Below are 18,448 nucleotides of genomic sequence, written 5' to 3' on the forward strand. Positions count from 1 at the left end.
CAGTTTCTCTCCGGGCATGGTGCCTTTCGGGCGAGTTTGGCTAGGTTTCGCTTGGTAGATTCGAGTCAGTGCCCGGATTGTGGGACTGATGATATAGTGGACCATGTCCTCTACGTCTGTCCCCGATACGAGGTCGAACGTTCACGAGCTGTTAGAGAACTTGAGAGAATACATTCCTTTTTGGATCTCCGTATTAACTGGATGATCCGCTAAGAGTGGTCCATAGTGGCTGGTCTTCTTCGCGCCCTTGCGATGTGTAGGTCTGTAGAGGGAGTTTAATCGAGGTACTCGAGCGTGGTAGGATCCCGGGTGGCTAGGGTTTCGGCCTAGGCATTGGATTGGTTGAAGGTAGGCGCATTGACATCGTGCCACGGTTATTTTGGTGTTGTTTGTGATTCGATTTGGGGTTCTCGCTGGTGGGGCGGCCGCGCTGCCGGGGTATGGTAGCCCGTACAACCGGGAACGTGGCTTCCCTCCGCCGAAGACGGTACTGGTTGTGACTTGGATATACCGCGCAATACTCTTTGATGCGGGGTTTGTCCCCGGCTCCTGTGCAGACCGGAATGAGGTTACGTTCCCCTTTGTAGGTGGCCTGAATTGGTCGACTTATTTGGGTGCAGGTCTGAACTTCTATGTTGCGTAAAACATAATTTTGATTGGTATGAGTGTAGCACTGATGTAACTTTAAACTCGTTCGTTTTCTGAGGTATTCACAGTCACGAAAACGGTGCTGTCAAATCTGGATTAGGCGCGGGGTTCGCGCTTCCGCGTTTTCGGTCAGTTAGTTTGAGTGAATCATGTTAGGTTGGATGTGAAGATGTCTGTTTGAGGCCTACGTGGAGGTGAAATTTGATATGTATTTTACTGATGCAAATGTCTGCTGAGGCATTTACATTGGTGACATCCCGACCTAGGCCTGGCTGATGACTGTGAGATGTAATCAGTTAAGAGGGTCTAAAGACGACCTCTGGTAAAGCCCCTCAGGGCTCAGAATGAAGGGGGTGGTGTGGCAACCGGTAACATCACAAGGTGGGTGTCTTTCCTCTACGGGATTGGGATGTCAATAAGATTTAGACTAAGGCTATGCATTTTAAATGAGTTGGTACTAGATAAAGGAAAGGGAAATTTTATTGAATGTATTTTTATGGAGATAGTCATTTATGTAAAATTTATAGAAAGTTTACATTACAGATGTTTCGTAGTTCATAGTAGGAAGTAATTAATATGCAACCTGAATGTAATTTTTTTTAAATCTTCAATTAATTATAGATCTTTCATTATTTATTTATGAAGAAATAATCAATTGTAGGCAGATAGATTTGAAAAAAAATCTTATACATTCATAATTATGAAACAAGAAATGGGACAAATAGATTTGTGAGGTCAATTATTTAAATATAAGTCATTTTATGTAGGTTCAAAGTTCATGAAGAAATTACTATATCACATAAGTTGTTATGCTAATTCACAAAATTTTATAAACCAGGCAAAGCAGTTTAAAATTGGCAGATATTTGTATGCTACTGAAGTATTCGTTTTCTTCTCGAAAAGTAGTTTAGGTAGTCATAGGTTTAGAATAAGATTTAAGTGAAAATGAATTTAATAGCTTATCTGAAAATGCCCGTGCATGAGAGGATTGAGATCTGAAGGACAGGATGAGAGAGGAATGATAGTATGGACATTTAACATCTGTGTTTTACACCTAATAGTAATAATTCATAAAAAATTGCCTTACCAGTTACAATTACTTGGTGATACTTTAATGATTTCACCCTTGCCTCCCATGTGTCATCAAAGTGTGGTGAGCTTAGAGGCATTGAATTACATTTAGTATTTTATTGATTACACAATAAAATAATATTATGTTGGGATTCTGATGAAGAAAACAATTCATGTAATGTCCATAACTCATCTTGCGCACCGTAAACATTTGTTGCATTGTCACTGAACATATGAACTAGTTGTCCTTTGCACAAGATGAATCGATGTATGAAGTTAAAAATTATTTGGTTGTAAATTCCTAAACTAATTCCAGATAAATTACTCTGTAATCAACAAGTAAGTACATCCTTTAATTGTGTTAAACCCTCATATGTGTGAGAAGTTAGTATGACTGGTGGATCACAATAATCAGTCCTTGCATTAAAGGGTGCTCGTTGTACACATTAAGATAATAGCTATTCTTTAGTTGTATTGAAAGTTTAGGTTTAATCATGAAGCTTATCAGTCATTGGTGAAAAATCTTATTAAAAATCCTCTATAATTTATTGACCAGTATCATAATCAAATGGATACCAGCAATGCAAGTGTTCTGACATGAAATATTTGTGTGTTCCTGTTTTATAATGGTTTTTTAATGATGATTATTGTTAAACTGTTTATTCATGGTTATTTATATGTCTGCTAATGTAATAGTATGTTTCTGGTCATGGTATGTTTCTGTACTCTGATTCTTGTAATATTTTGATTTTAGTGAAAAGACAGTTTTAATCTAGAAATAGACGTAATGAAACTTGTTTACCTTTTAGGTGGGCTATTGTTAAATTTTATAATTAAAATTTTTATTGTCTTAGATTTTTTATTATCTTTAAAATTACAGTTAATGTCTTCTATTCTTAATCCGAAAAGTTCAGAAGTGGTTACCCAAGTCTTACACATAAGGAGGAGCAAGGCACATGTTTACAACTAATGACAACACTGAGCACCCATATGCCATGGTTCTGAGTGACAGATTAGCGGCTGTTGATAATAAATGGTCTGTTAATTAATTATGGTTTTATCTGCAGAATCATCTACATATAGTGATAAAGTTTGTGGCAAGATGGGTCCCAAAACAACTCACAATGCTGCATAAACAAAAACACTCTGCACTTGAACATGAGTCAACAAAATTTGGCCCATGTGATAATGAAGGTGTAACTTTCATAGATAAAATCATGTTGTTGATTACATATTACAGTGGCTATCTTGAAAATGCTGTTACAGATTTTTTTATTTTAATTGGTAAGGTTAAACTGCATTATGGATCACTCATGTATAAGCTCTGTAATGATTCTGGAGCACTTGAAATGTAATTGTAAACTCATGATGTCTGACTTTATGATGGTTCCTTCTTTCACTTAGGTGATATTTAATGGTCTTAAAAATATGCCTTCTTCTTATAAATATAAGCTGGAATGCTTTTATCTAATTTTAATATTTAAGTTTTTATTGTTCTTGAATAATAATTTTTATTTTTAATGTAACTGGATTAACTTATCCTAAAGGATCAGACAGTTTGAAAATTTCAGATAAAATTGCCCTTTTAGTTATATGGCTATTATCAATAAGTTTTACACTAACACTGTATTGAAATGTATCTGATTGTGAAATCCAACAATTCCCGAGTGGTTTTCACAGTAGGAGTTTAATTTTTAAAATTGTAACCAAGATGAGTTTCAGTCTAAAGGAAGCAGTTGTACATGCATTTACTATTAGCACACCTTTTTCTAAAATTAACTTTTTCTTCCTTCAACAGCTCTGCTAGCAGCTGTTGTAATTCTTGTCTTAAAAAGATTTCTCCTGTTAATATTCCCATAAAAATCAGAATTAGGAATTACTGCTTCATATCAGAATGTGATTCTTTTCTTTTTTTATCATATACAAGTCATTTCAATCATACATATGTTTTAAGAAGCTGAGTTGAATTTTCTTGCCAAATTATCAATGGGTAATGAATTTGATCAGTGTTAAACACTGATCAAATTCAATTTTTTTTCAGTATCAGTGGTATACCATATAGATATTTATAAAAAAAGTATTATTTTAGAAAAAGTCCTCTGCATAAATGATCCTTTCATCAGATAGTTAATTCAAGGAAATATTGTTTGTCTTATACGATGCAATATCTTATTGAATGCAGTATGTGACTTGGTGGTAGTGCTGTTTTAAGAATCCAGTGGTGAGAAATGTAGTAGAATGGATTTTGAATAGCCTCTGTATCTATCAATGTCATTTAGTATAAACATTCATAGTCTGCAAATTTTTATTACTGATATTTTATTTCTTGACTTCGGTCATTTTTGTAATTTATAAAATCTCTGATTATTATCTCTTTGGATGAACCTAACGTAGAAATATTGTATTTAATTGGAAATTGTTATAATTATTGTGCTGTTAGTCCTTTGTAATGTTTCATTAAAAGGTTTTTCACCGAGTGTCTCTAGTAAATGACTTCTGGTTTTGATCATAACCAACTCTACCAACATTCCCGAACCTTTCTATTTGTTTTCGTATTTAATTTATTGTGATATTACAGGGAAAAGTAGTTCACTGACTCTACATTATCTGGTACCTTACCAAGGACAAACTTTCCTATTGTCTTCTGCAAAAGAAGACAATAGATATCTATATTGATGTAAGAAAATTATATTTCTTACTGAAGGCTCGTTTCACTTGTGCTATTCGGCATTTTATATCGCTCCTGCTTCGTCCATCTTTAGTAATTCTACTTCCCAAATAACAAAATTCTTCTACCTCCATAATCTTTTCTCCTTCTATTTTCACATTCAGTGGTCCATCTTTGTTATTTCTACTACATTTCATTACTTTTGTTTTGTTCTTGTTTATTTTCATGCGATAGTTCTTGCGTAGGACTTCATCTATGCTGTTCATTGTTTCTTCTAAATCCTTTTTACTCTCGGCTAGAATTACTATATCATCAGCAAATCGTAGCATCTTTATCTTTTCACCTTGTACTGTTACTCCGAATCTAAATTGTTCTTTAACATCATTAACTGCTAGTTCCATGTAAAGATTAAAAAGTAACGGAGATAGGGAACGTTCTTGTCGGACTCCCTTTCTTATTACAGCTTCTTTCTTATGTTCTTCGATTATTACTGTTGCTGTTTGGTTCCTGTACATGTTAGCAATTGTTCTTCTATCTCTGTATTTGAGCATTTCTTAATTGCCGATAGTTCCTTTTACTTTCTTCATCACTAGCATTCTTATATTTTCTACGTTCATCCATCAGCTGCAATATATCGTCTGAAACCCAAGGTTTTCTACCAGTTCTCTTTATTCCACCTAAGTTTGCTCCTGCTGATTTAAGAATTTCCTTTTTAACATTCTCCCATTCTTCTTCTACATTTTCTACCTTATCTTTTTTACTCAGACCTCTTGCGATGTCCTCCTCTGATACATGTCCTCCTCTTTCTGATACAGTGGCCTCTAATGTCTGTCATTTTTTAGTGAGAAACTCTGTGATTTCAGAAAGAGAAGTGATTTATATTGAATTCTTTATTAGGGCATCAGACTGCCGTTCTTTTTTTTGGTATTGCAATTTAATTTTGAGGTTAAAAGATGAATTATAATTAAATTACAAGTGTAAGTAGATTGACTGAAAAACGTACACAGGGAACTTAGATCCTTAAGAGCTGTAAAAGCTCTGAATATGTGTATTATCGAGAAGTAGTTCTAAATGCCATGTTAAACTCCTTGTCTACCCTTGGAAAATTGAACAGCTTAATTGATGTATTATTATTTTATCATTTTGAAATATTTTTGTTAGTAATTACCAGTCTGTTCTATAATGTTGAGCAGTTAAATATTACAAGAGAATAAGAGTTGAAACAAAGGATTCAGTTAATATAGATAATGAATATTTAGAGACTGTCTAAAAAAATACATCTTGTGTATATTATCAAGGATCATTTACAATTGAAATAAACCATTGCTGTTGTAGCACAATAAATAATCATTGGTTCAGTGAAAATGTCAATGCAGTGAATAAATAAAAAGAAAAATGATGTGCTTATAGTAGTAGTTAATTACAATTGATACCCCTCTTCAATTGTGTTAAATTGAAAACGTTCAATTGGAGGTAAGACAAATTAAAAATAAATACGTTGTAATGTAAGTTTTGCAGTTAATAACCAACTTTTTGAAGGCAAACAATGAAAATAAAAAAATTATCAACTGAACCAAGAAACAAAAAAAATCCTGAAAATCAGATAAATTAAATAAAAAATCATTTATGATTGGCATACATGAGTTTGGAATCTCATTAATGCCAAGCTTCATGTAAAAACCTTTATTGGAACCATTTTAGAAAACCAAATGTGAATTGTATCAGGAGGAATACTTTGATTCTTGTTGTAAGAAAAAAATAATCTCTTTTACCTGTACATTTTACCCAGTTTTTAATGATATGAATTCACTTCTCTTTAACACAGTAATTGAATAATTACCGTCTTCTAATAAAATTATTAATTATTTTATTTCAGAATGTATTACAAATCAAAACGCAGAAAACAGTGGTTAGTAAAGATTTGGATTTACAAACGTGAAAGAAGAGAAATTGTTCTGATGATTGGAAATGCAAGTTTATTGTTGATAAATCAAAATTTGAAATGAGAAACGTTGAATTCACTACAAAGCTCATGCTTTAAAAGTGTTCTCTACTTACAGAAGAATAATAGCTACAAGCGTTTGCTGTTTATTGCATTATGTTTGGAAACTGTTTAGAAAGAAAACTGTGTTTTAAAGGCTTTACTGAAATTAGCCTAACGGAAAGAGTAAGAGGTAGTCAGAGATAAATAAATTAAGAAGAAAGTTTACTCATGTATTCCTTTTTAAAATTCAAAATGTAAGGAAGCTGCATTTAATATTGGTGATTGGATGGTTTTAAACTGGTTAAGGGGAGAAAGACAGATGTTAAAATTACTTAAGTTAAATTGATGAAGAAAAGAATCTGCATGCTTTAAAGGTAGCTCAAAGTAAAACACATTAAAAGAAAGGAAAAGTCTTAAAAAAGGTTAATCTAAAGGCATACATAATTAAAAGAATTTATATTCAAATTACTCTTAGGAAATTCTAGATTGATATTTTTTTATCTGGAATGAAATTAAGGAAGAGTTGACAGATAACAAATTTTAAAAATATAGTTGGAATAATGCTATGAACATGATCCTTCATAGTAGTAGGATTCTTCTATAGCATTTGAAAGTGTAATACCTTCAAATGCTGTAAATACGTAGAAGAAAAAATATTATAGAAAACAGTATTATAGAAATATCTTGAAAAAGTATATACCCAGATGGAATGTGGTAGGTAGTATGATTTGAGGGCATATGCAGAGAGGCTATTCTGATCAACTGTTTAATTTTAGGAGCCAGATTTGACATCTCCAAACATCATCATATTTTTGGTGGAGGTTCCCCATGGTCTGAAATGCCATTTTACTAAATTGTAGCTCTTTATCTGCTATGGCTGATTTTTGTGGCCTCTTGAAAAAAGGATACTTATTTATAGTTTGTGGACATGTAAAAATTGATATATTTGACTAACTATTTTGACGGCAATAATAAAGATACAGTTTCAAATTTTGGTACAGTTTAACCTTATATGCTATATCTGAATTTGTTAGTTACATGTTTCTTTTGGAACCTGGTTTTGTGATATAGCAGCTGAAATTCAGCCAAACATTTGTTGCAACATTTTGGAAGTCAAAGTTTGAACTTACATATTTCCTTATATAATTCTTTAATCGGAATGAGACTTTGTAATTTGAAAAAGGGAATAATTATATGTAGGATCCTGCAATTTCAAAGCAATTGGAATCTTATATCAGGAGAAATCAATCACCAAATTTTGTCAAAGATTTTTTATCATGATTTTTGGCCCATCTTCGAAGGCTTATATCTCAGGTATACCTTCTCAGATTTCATTAGTTTTATAATAGAGGAAAGGGCAGCTTTTAGAAAACACAATCCATGGTTTTTTTTTTACCCATGTATTATTTAGTAGGTAGGAAAGCTTTTCAAAGATAATTTGATCTTTTGCATGTGACAGATTTTTAATCTGTGAACATTTCTAGTTAAGTGAAACGACTGAAAGTGGAAAAACATTCAGTGCTTCAGAATATTATTAGATTTTTTTAAATGTTCTAAAATTTACAATATAATTTTAAAAAATTTGCAGTGTTCCAGAAAATCTTGACTATCATAGAACTTTATAGGCCGATCTGAAAAAAATCCATGTTTTAATATGTTCTAGAAATTTCTAGAATGTTTGGAAAATTTTATTCTCCAAAACATTCTATAAATTTCTGAAATATTCTGGAAAATTTCATCTAGAGCATTCTAGAATGTTCTTTATTTTGAAGAAATGATGTATATAAGCATAAAATTTTCATCAATTAGCATAGTTATTAATGAATAACTTCTATAATCAGTTGTGACATTTATTGTTACCTCCAACTGTATTTTGAATTGTTTTAAAATGAGTGAAGTTCTTGGCCCCTATCATATTGACAAGCCTGATGGCTCTGAATGCCACAGGTCTTTAATGTTTAATTATGAAAAAGCTTTTTTGTTCCTTGTGAAAGAACTGTCGGCAATAGGCAAAGAAATTTTACAGCGGCAATCTGGAATTAGCTATAATGAAGATGCTGAAATATGTTCCTATCATAAAGCTGTTTTGCTGACGAAGTTTGAATTCCTACAGAAGGACTCCTGTAATCCATTTGGAAAAGAGTCATACAAAGCCAGAGAAGGATTGTGGTCTATTTATATTGATTCTACTGATCGATTAAAAGCTTTAACACAAATTAAAGCTTCAAGCCTTTTTGACATCAAGCCAGGTCAAAAGTTATGCCCATGATGTCGGCAAGAATTGACTCAAAGAGAGATTCAGTTAAAGATTGATCAATCAGAATCAGAATCTATTGATATGGAAATACCTAGAGGCTTCTGAAAGAATGGATGTCTCACTGTCACCACCTGGAATCTCTCCTTTGAAGTATAAATATGTCAGCAAACGGGATTCAAAAGGCTACCTGAAACAGAATGTAAGAAGAGCACAGGATGCTGTTGCTACTACAGCAGCAGCAGCTGCTGCTACTGGTTTGAGTTTTACTGATGTAATGCAAACTTTAAAGAGTAAGCAGTGTCAAGGATGTAAAGATGTGGATATCCTGATTAAAGAGCTCAAAGCCAAATGTTTGATCTCAGCTCACCCACAACAAGTTTAATGTAGCTAGAATATTGGGAAAACAGGGTTTCAATGGAAATGGTGAAGCAGGCCAGGAAGTTGAAATTTGAAGTGAATATTTTTGCGATACCAGAAAAAAGGAGGAAAAAATTGAAGGATGATATTAAACAATGGGTATTCAAATTTTTTGAAGATGATGAATTTTCCCAAATCTGTTCAGGAAAGAAGTATTTTGTTTCATTTAGGATCAGTGATGAAAAATTCCACATGCAGAAACATCTACTTTGTGCAATTTAAAAGAGATGTTCATAGCTTATTGCACACATTGTGGGCATGAGATTGGCTTCTCAAAATTTTGTGAACTTAAGCCAGAGTGGTGCATTACAGTTGGTGCTGCTGGCACACATTCAGTTTGTGTTTGTACCATTCATCAAAATGTTAATCTCAGTAGATATACATCAATGATGACTACAAGGTAATGACTACAGTTGAGAAAACTGTCTGCAGCTTAGAATCTAAGGATTGCATGCTACAACATTGTGAACAGTGTCCTGGAAAAACTGGATTGGAATCCAATTTATTAGATGAGCTTAATGACTTGGAGGAAGTAATAGATTATAAGCAGTGGTTTCATACAAACAGACACATTGGAGACGCAACAGGCGACTATGGAAAACTTTATTGAAGAGCTTGCCTTAAGGTTTTTTGCTTGACTAGCCACTATTTTGATTCAAAATTTCAAAGTTCATATTTAAAACGACTGAGGGAAAATTTAAATGATAATCATACCATTATCCTGATGGATTTTGCTGAGAACTATTTGTTTACTATGCAAGATGCTGTCAGGGATTCCATTGGGAAAACAGTCAAGCTACACTGCATCCATTCATGGTTTATTACAGTAAAAACGAGCCTCAGAATCTTAATATTTACATGGTCAGTGATTGTCTGCACCATCACATCATTATATGTTTTTGACTGAACTGATCAAATACTTGAAGTTAGTGACTGAAATAAAGCATTTACACTGTTTCAGTGATTGTTCAGCTGCTCAATTCAAGAATTTTATCAATTTGTGCCACCATGAAGAAGACTTTGGGATAACAGTTGAATGGAACTTCTTTGGTACTAGCCACGGAAAATCTTCTTGTGATGGAATTGGAGGTACTACAAAACAATTAGGAGCACATGCCACTCTTCAGCGACCTATAGAAAACCAGATATTGGCAACAAGACACTTATTTGAATTTTTTTAAAGAAAATATACCAAGAATTAGGTTCTTTTTTATTCCAAGAGAAGAAGTTGAAAGAATCCGACCTGAACAGGAAAGCCAGTTTAGTAGTGGTCACCCAACAGCTGGAAGAGAACTACCAGTTAAAGCCAGTTAGCAAAGCTAAAATCCAAGTTAGCAGAGTCTCAAATGATGCTTCAGTATTTGAAGCTGATGTTTCAAATAGCACTATGTGCTATTTGAAGCACATGACAATGAGGCTGCAATGTTTCAGCCTCATTGTCACACATGCAGGCCAGTATGTGGCTTGCATGTGTGACAATACTTAATGGATTGTAAATATATGTGATATATCTTTTGAAGAACATGATGCCCTTATTAGTTTTATGCACCCTCATGGTGTAGTTCATTCTTATCATTGGACCCCTAGGAAGGACAATTGCTGGATTCCAGTACAGCTCATTTTTGCTACTCTTGAAGCACGATCAACATCATCAGGATGGCAATATATGTATCCAGAATACATCCAATCTATGATTGAGAAAAATTTAAGCTGAAGTGAAATTAAAAGTATTGTGCTGAAAGGTTTCTGATTACTTCATATATTTCTATTCTATTTTGATGCTACTCTGTTCTGTAATATTGTAATACTTTTTTGTACTCTGTTATTACTGCTATGACAAAATTTCATTTTGCTTATGATTTTAGTATTTTTATGCATGTGTAATAAATATTTAAAAAAATAGTGTTTGCCTCGTAACAGTTATAATTAGTTGAAACTGTCTCCTCTTCATTCAATAGGAGGCAAGGTACAGCTAATGCAGTTAAAAACTCTGTATTAACAGGCAGAAAAATGGATGATATTAGTAAAAAATTACTTTCTACTAGAGTGTTCATTTAATCCATGGAAAACTTGCTCCCTCTATGAAAGATGCATTATCTTTCAACTGTTTTTTCTGCCACTTATAAACTATAGTTCAAAAAACAAACTGCATGATTTTGTAGTTTAAAAATTGCTCTTTCCAAGTATTACAAAACTAACAAAAATCTAAGAAGGTATACTTGTGATATAAGCTTTCAAAAAGTCAAAAATTAAGCTAAACATTTTTTGACCGAATCTGATGATGAATATCTCCTGCCTCTAGTTGCTTTGAAACTAGGATGTTACACACAATTATGCCTTTTTTCAGGTTACAAAGTCTCATTCTGATTACAATACTAAATAAGGAATTTGATATAAGCTTAAACTTCGATTTACAAAATGTTGCAACAACTTTTTAGCTGAACTTCAGCTGCTATATCTAAAAACCAGTTGCTAAAAGAAACATGTGTATAACATATTTAAATTCAGCATAAAATGTTAATTGAAGGTATTAAAACTGAAACCTAGCTTTATTATTGCTTTCAAAATTTTAAGTCAAAGTTAGAATGTTTTGCATGTATGTAAAGAACTACCAGTAAGTACCCTTTTTTCAAGAGATCACAGAAAATCAACAATAGCAGATATAGAGCTACAATCTGGTAAAACGGCATTTAAGACCACAGTGAATGTCCATGCAACATTTGGTGAAGTTTGGAGATGGTCGACTGGGAACCCGTGGTCAACTTGATATGGAATGACCCTAAAGCCACTCATGAGAGAAAAGATAAAGGTGTTGTTGATGATTAGATAATGATTAGTTAAAAGATAGATTCACTGATGATGTTGTTCTTAGGGTAGTTGTAATAAATGAGTTAAAAGAAAAAAGTGGATGATGTGAATTTATTGCTAGGAGAGGTTTAGTCTGAAAGTGAATAGAACAAAGGGAATGAAATATAACAAAAGCAGGTCAGTTAATTTTCTGTGAGGTATATTAGAAAGATGATTAGATCAATAAAAGGAATTTTTTTATACATTATATTTGACCATTAATAAACTTCCTTTGAGTTTTATTGGTTTTTATTTTGTTCATGTATGAAGCGTGCAAAAATATTTTTTTATGATGTAAATTACAGACTGTTGCCTTTAACAAGAATAAGTCCACTTTCTTTTCAGAATGTCTCCAAAATTAGATGTTGATATAATTTATCTTATTACAGGATTTTTTGGTTTCTTGGTTCAGTTGATTAGGTTTTATTATTGTTTGCCCACAAAAATTTTGTTAACTGCAAAACTTACATTACAGTGTACAAGTATTTATTTTGAATTTATCTTACATCCAATTGAATATTTTCAGTCTAATACAATTGAACAGCTACACCAATTGTGAACAACTATTATTGGCATTTCATTTTTTTCTATTTGTTTATTCCCTGGATTGGCATTTTCACTGAATTAATAATAACTATTTCTTTAGTGAATGAATGAAAAAGACAAATTTTTTAACTAAGAAAAATATGGGAAATATCAGTAAAGTGAAATGAAAATTTACTGTTGCTGTTGCCACTGTTTTGAAAACTTATTTGTCAAAAAAAGTTTTTTTTTATAAGCATTAGAACGAGTAGGTTTTAGTAAGTAATTGTGCAAAGTAAACATTGTTTGGGAAGACATTTATTTTTTACTGCACATTTAATTAGAAATTTATTATTTTATTAGAAATCAGATTATTGATAATTTAGACAATTACATTTAAAATTTAGTTTCAGTATAGTGGTATAGTGTCTGTTATGTATGATTATAAACGATTGCCTAATGTTTTTTTCTATTTTGTAAAGGATCACAGTACCACTTAGAGTTGATATTGAGCTACAGAATTTTTAAACAGGAGATAATTTAGTTTTTCCATGATATATTTTTTTTGCCAAATTCTGTAATAGTAATTGTCAGTATAATTTTCATGCAAACATGAAATTATTAATAAGTAGTTTATACGTGTAAGTAATTTAAATATAATAGAGCCTGTTTGGCTGAGTTGCTCACTGCTTCACATACTAAAAGGTTAGTTCATACTCACAGAGTTGAAATTGGTCCATCAAAACTTTCATACTGTTAAGATTGATCTAGGATTTCAAGTTAAAATGAAGAGCCAAGGTCAGAGATATGTTAGCATCTTACTTTCACAAATCTGTATTCAGCTTTGTGTTATAATTCATCATTTGACAGTATAAAAATGTCCATAAGGATGACAAATATATACAGTGTATGTAATTTATAATTTTTAATGTAATCTATATAAATTTTTGTACTGTTTTGTATTTTTTGAGTTGTATATGAAGGTTATTTATTTTCAGAACATAATGGTAATTACAAATACATTATTGTTTTGTGTTCATTAAAATTTCTTATTATTAGACTGAAATTGTTGCTATTATTATTTATTACTATTCAGTTTTAGTTAACATCAGATAGAGTTAACGGGACTCTGTATGTGGAACATTTTCATGAGTACAGAAATTTCCTTTTTTCAGTTAAGTAACCCATGGAGTAGAGTTGGCTGGCTGGAAATTTATGTAATTACAGTACAATAAAAGGAATAGAATTGATTTGGCAGAAAGTTTGGCTTGATTTTTTTTTGAAAATACGGAACTGCATTCTACATCTTGCCATTTCTTTTTTTTGTAACATAAGTGCTTTCTAATCGGTTTTGACTTTGTGTAATAAGTTTTTTAATATAAATAATTTAACAAAACAAATTTAATTTATGAGAAAATTAATAGTTGTAAGTTTAATAATAGTAGTTAAGAATAATGACAATGATGGAAGAGCCTGATCTTATATTTCAATGCCCTTTTACAATACAAAATTATCGTATTTATGTTGTGAATGTAGGATCTGTAAAAATGTGTTGATAAAAAGTGGCCAGAGTTAAACCAAGATACTATCACCATTGAACAAAGAGGAAAGTTGATAGCATGCACATTGTTCACTAGGTTTGTAATCTAGGTTGTGGCTGTGTATGATTAATTTTTGAAATCAGCACATAAGTCATTTGTGGTGTTGTAAAGCATTAATTTTTTATGGGAATGTTTGTTAACTCAAGTATGGTAAAATTATTCCAAGCAAGAAGTTCATATATTTAGCATTTTTTATAACTTTTTTTAAATTTACCCTTATCGGATTGATGTAACTCTTGTTAGTTTGTTCTTGGGAAATTTGAAGTATTTTATTTTTGTTGTTATTATATTAAACAGAAATTTTTAATAGTTATTTTTAATTGCACACCGATGATAGTATAATTATTTTTGAATTACCAATTTTAATATTTTAGTCATTATAGACTTATTAAAAGCAAAAGAAGAAAGATGTAGAACAGTTGTAATATTATTATTATTGTTGATATACTTTTAGAAAAACTTGAAGAAAAACAGAAAACAAAAAACTATATTAAAATGGCATAATTAGTTATGTAAATATTGATTTGTTTAGTTGTGAATTAAAATTGTGTTTTGAGTTTTTAAGATTCTTTATTTTCAAGTTTATTTCTGGTGCTGTTTTCATTATTAAATTATATCATTTAGGATAAAAACTGACATCACATATAAAAATGTTATTTGAAGTAAGTTACATTAATTGAAATTTAATTTATTTTTATTAATTTGTTAACTACTTAAAACAACCATTTTAAATAAAATAGCCATTTTAAGGTTAATGATTTTATTGTAGGTTAAATCATTTCATTTGTAAGTTACAAGTATACTAACTTACAGATTGATGTAACTTACAGCTTTTACTGTTCTATCAATTGATTAAGTGGTAAAACTGTAAAATAAATAAATATCTATGAATTATTAAACTTAATTTTGCACATTCCCTCTCTGTAATAGGCGTTCAGCATTAAGTTTGTGTTGATCTAACATTGGTTGTTGATAGGTATGTTAGGATAATCTGGTGATTAAGTTCTTGTCTTTCCATTTTTTATAATTTAATTTTTTTATTACAATTTAACTATTTTATCTTGAATGAGCATTAAAGCTTGTTGGTTTTTTCTGTGAATAGCTGTTATAAATGCCAATGGCATGATGTTAACTTCTCTGATCCTCAGTTATCTTGGGAATCAATTTTTAAAGGTTGGCATTTCATACTTACATCACATTCTTCAGTATCCAGGATGCTACTCCCTGTGTTATTCCTGATATGGAGACAATAGATCATAAAATGTGGAGAATATCATCTTACTCAAGACTTTGTTTCTGTATTTTAAGTTTTTTTGAGTTAAAGTACTATAAAATTCATTTGCCATTTTGTAATTAAAAAAACTAAATATTGATTTAAACTATTATAATTTTAAATACTACCTACATAACTTTATTATGTAGAAAAATGTGTTTATTATTTAGCAAATTTAAAATCTGTTGCTAATTTAAAAAAAATTTAAAATAAGTTTGGCTCAGAGACCTGCAAAGTTGTTTACATTTTTCTAAACGTACATTTTTTAATTCACTAATTGGAAAAAATATAATTGTGTATGGTGGATTTACTCATTACCCAATATTTTCACAAAAGTAAAGCTTATGTGATTAGTATATTGCATCACATAAGTCGTCCCTTATTCATTGTTGAATCTTAGCAATTTTTCTAGAAAAATGCTAAGATTCAAGATTCTTTATAAGAGGTATTACTTCCTCTTTATTATTATTAATTTTTTGGTGTTTGGTAGTGTAGATTAATCATGTAGGCTACTATGACCAGGCATTAAATTTTAAAATAAACCTCTCAAATAATTACTCAATTTAAGAGTATCATTTAGTGAAGAAAAGTTATAAAAGCAAGATTTTCCTGCCTTTCCCCTATGTTAATGGCAAATTTCAAACAAAGGCTGCTACAATTTTTTTTTAAAATTTTGAAAAGTGTAGTTATTAGTAAACATTTCTTTATTTAAGTAAGCATCAAATAAAAATGCTTAGAATGGTGATTATATGATTACGTTAACACTTAATTCTTCATAACTTATGCAATCACTTATATTTGGGAAATGATTACTTCAAATCCTTATCTTTATTACTTTTATAGCAAGTATAAAGATGTTTCTTTTCACAGCTTGATATTATATTGATCTTCATTCTGCAGCACCTTTCTTGTGATTAACCACACTTCTTTAATATATATATGTGATTTTCCAGTTCTACTTTTTACAGCTTGGTTTTGTAAACTATGGTTTTTAGGTAACCCTCAGACAAAATAATCAAGAAGAGTCAATTCTGGAAAACCAAGTTATCCAGCTTCTCATTGTCCATTAATTACTGTGAAAATGCGACAATCAGAAGTTTACTCATTTTAACCGATCTGAGAGATGGTACTTCATATTTTTTGAAATATATCCTGAACATTTGATTTATCTTAAATAGCAGGAATTACATAATCAATAGATGTGATACAAGTTCCCTAGTATACTCTCTAATGCATAAAATTATTAACTGTGTTATAACAGTATTTCTGTAGGCTTTTTTTTTACTTTCGCCACTTGCCAAGTATTGTTTTTGATTATTTACTGATGCTTTCTGTTAACCTAATACCATTAGTTTGGGGATTAACAATTCTATTTAGCTTAAAAGTGTTTTCTTAGAAAATTCTGAATTTTCATTTAAATTTAACAAACAAATTAGTTAAGTAGTAATTCAGCCCGTCAAGGTCATACTCTGATCTCTGATAATGTTTGGAAAAGCAATAAACTAGGACAATCTCAATTGCTTTGTCACATTTTTTGTTTAGTTTAGTCTGCTTCAACGAGGAAAATCTTTGAGTTGCTCTTTTCTTTAAAACATCAACACTATTCAAACTAAAAACTTTAATATAGTGGGCAATTTGCACTGCAGTATTGCTTCAATATTTATTAAATCTTAAAATACATTATTATCATAAAATGTTATTTCAGACAAGAATAAAAGGTTTAAATGTTTATAATATATTTTTTTTCTATATTATATAAAACTAGCAGACCCGACAATGCTTCGCTATTGCTAGATTTGAGTATATCTATACTTGTTAGATATTTGTGTTTAAATGAATAGATTAAATGAACATAATTGAAAGTTTGATAAAACATTTAAAACTGAACATATCGGAATTTCACAAAATTAGCCTTTCAATTTTTCCCTCTCTCCTCCTTTTCCCGTTCCCCCTTCCCTTTCTTCGTGCGTAAATCGGTCCAGTAGTTCTTTAGTCTACAGCGGACACACATACGATCATTGCCTTATATATATATATATATATATAAAAGAAGAAAGTCTGTTTTTGTTTGTTTGTTTCGTAAATATCTCGACACCGGCGCCACCTAGCGGGTATAGTTTTTGCAGAAATTTTTCTTTCCACGTAACTAATACATATTCTGAATATCAGCCAAATCGGACCATAAATACAATTTTTCGAAATCTCTCGACCCCAGTGTCACCTAGCGGGTCCAAACTAATTCAGAAATCTTCGCGGGCGAACAATTCACCAAAGTTTCATTGCAATCTCATGAACGGTTTAGGAAGGCATAAGAGACATACAAACATTCATTTTTATATGTGTAGATTAATACTGAGTTTTCGGATATTGAAATCATTTTTCTTACATTTAATTTATTCGTTTTTTGTAAAAATTATTTGGTTAAAAAGAAAAGAAACACATAATGATATTATAGTAAGGAAAGTTTATGAAAAATCAAAATTTCTAGTTTAATTTTATATTTGGTCTGCTAAATTGAAGAAAAATTAAATTGTTTTGTGGTGGAAAGGGGGTAAATCAAGGAAAGAAGTAGAAAGGACATTAAGGCTCAATCTCCGTAGGTGACGACTGCCTATGTTTACATAGAAAACTACCACAAAAATAGACTAATAATTTAAGTAGTGAATATAAAATTGTGTTGAAGGAAAGGATTAAGATGGTTTTAACATAAAAGTTGTAGACTAACTGGATATTTGGACCAGTTGTGCCATTTTGTCTAGGGGAAGGTAACAACTCCCTAATACAAAAGCTATAAGTAGCTTTTTTCAAGTCTGTTTTTCTTCCCTATGAGACCTTTTACTGTATTATTTAATAGTGATTTTCAGTTGAAATTAAATTGCTCCCAACGAACAATTAGAGTGAAGAATGACAACACATAGCCTAAAGTTAGTTTTAGTACACCAGTTAGCCGGTTTCCGTGGCGCGAGTGGTAGCATCTCGGGCTTTCATCCGAAGGTCCCGGGTTCGAATCCCGGTCAGGCATGGGATCTTCACTCGCTACTTGTCATTCATCTCGTCCTCTGATGCAATAGGGTATCTAGGGGTAATTAATTTCTGTCCAGAATTTATCCTCTTAGGCACACATTTTTGTAAAGTAATGTACACAGGTGCATCACGAAGT

At 31.2% G+C, this 18,448-nt stretch overlaps 2 protein-coding genes across 7 annotated transcripts in view; both read left to right on the forward strand.

Annotated features, from left to right (window-relative positions):
• LOC142318445 (sodium-independent sulfate anion transporter) overlaps nucleotides 1–18,448 on the forward strand; it is a 161,333-nt gene that overhangs the window by 13,992 nt on the left and 128,893 nt on the right. The gene's annotated exons all lie outside the window — the stretch shown is intronic.
• Nucleotides 8,260–8,640, forward strand: LOC142317514 (ARL14 effector protein-like). Its single transcript, XM_075354075.1, has one exon. It carries the CDS (start codon nucleotides 8,260–8,262, stop codon nucleotides 8,638–8,640), a length of 381 nt encoding a protein of 126 aa, XP_075210190.1.

Source organism: Lycorma delicatula, chromosome 1 (genome assembly GCF_047948215.1).
Source record: "Lycorma delicatula isolate Av1 chromosome 1, ASM4794821v1, whole genome shotgun sequence".
NCBI lineage: Eukaryota > Metazoa > Arthropoda > Insecta > Hemiptera > Fulgoridae > Lycorma > Lycorma delicatula.

Excerpts from the sequence above, each read along its gene's own strand:
- LOC142317514 (XM_075354075.1), top strand. The coding sequence starts at position 8,260 with ATGAGTGAAGTTCTTGGCCCCTATCATATTGACAAGCCTGATGGCTCT.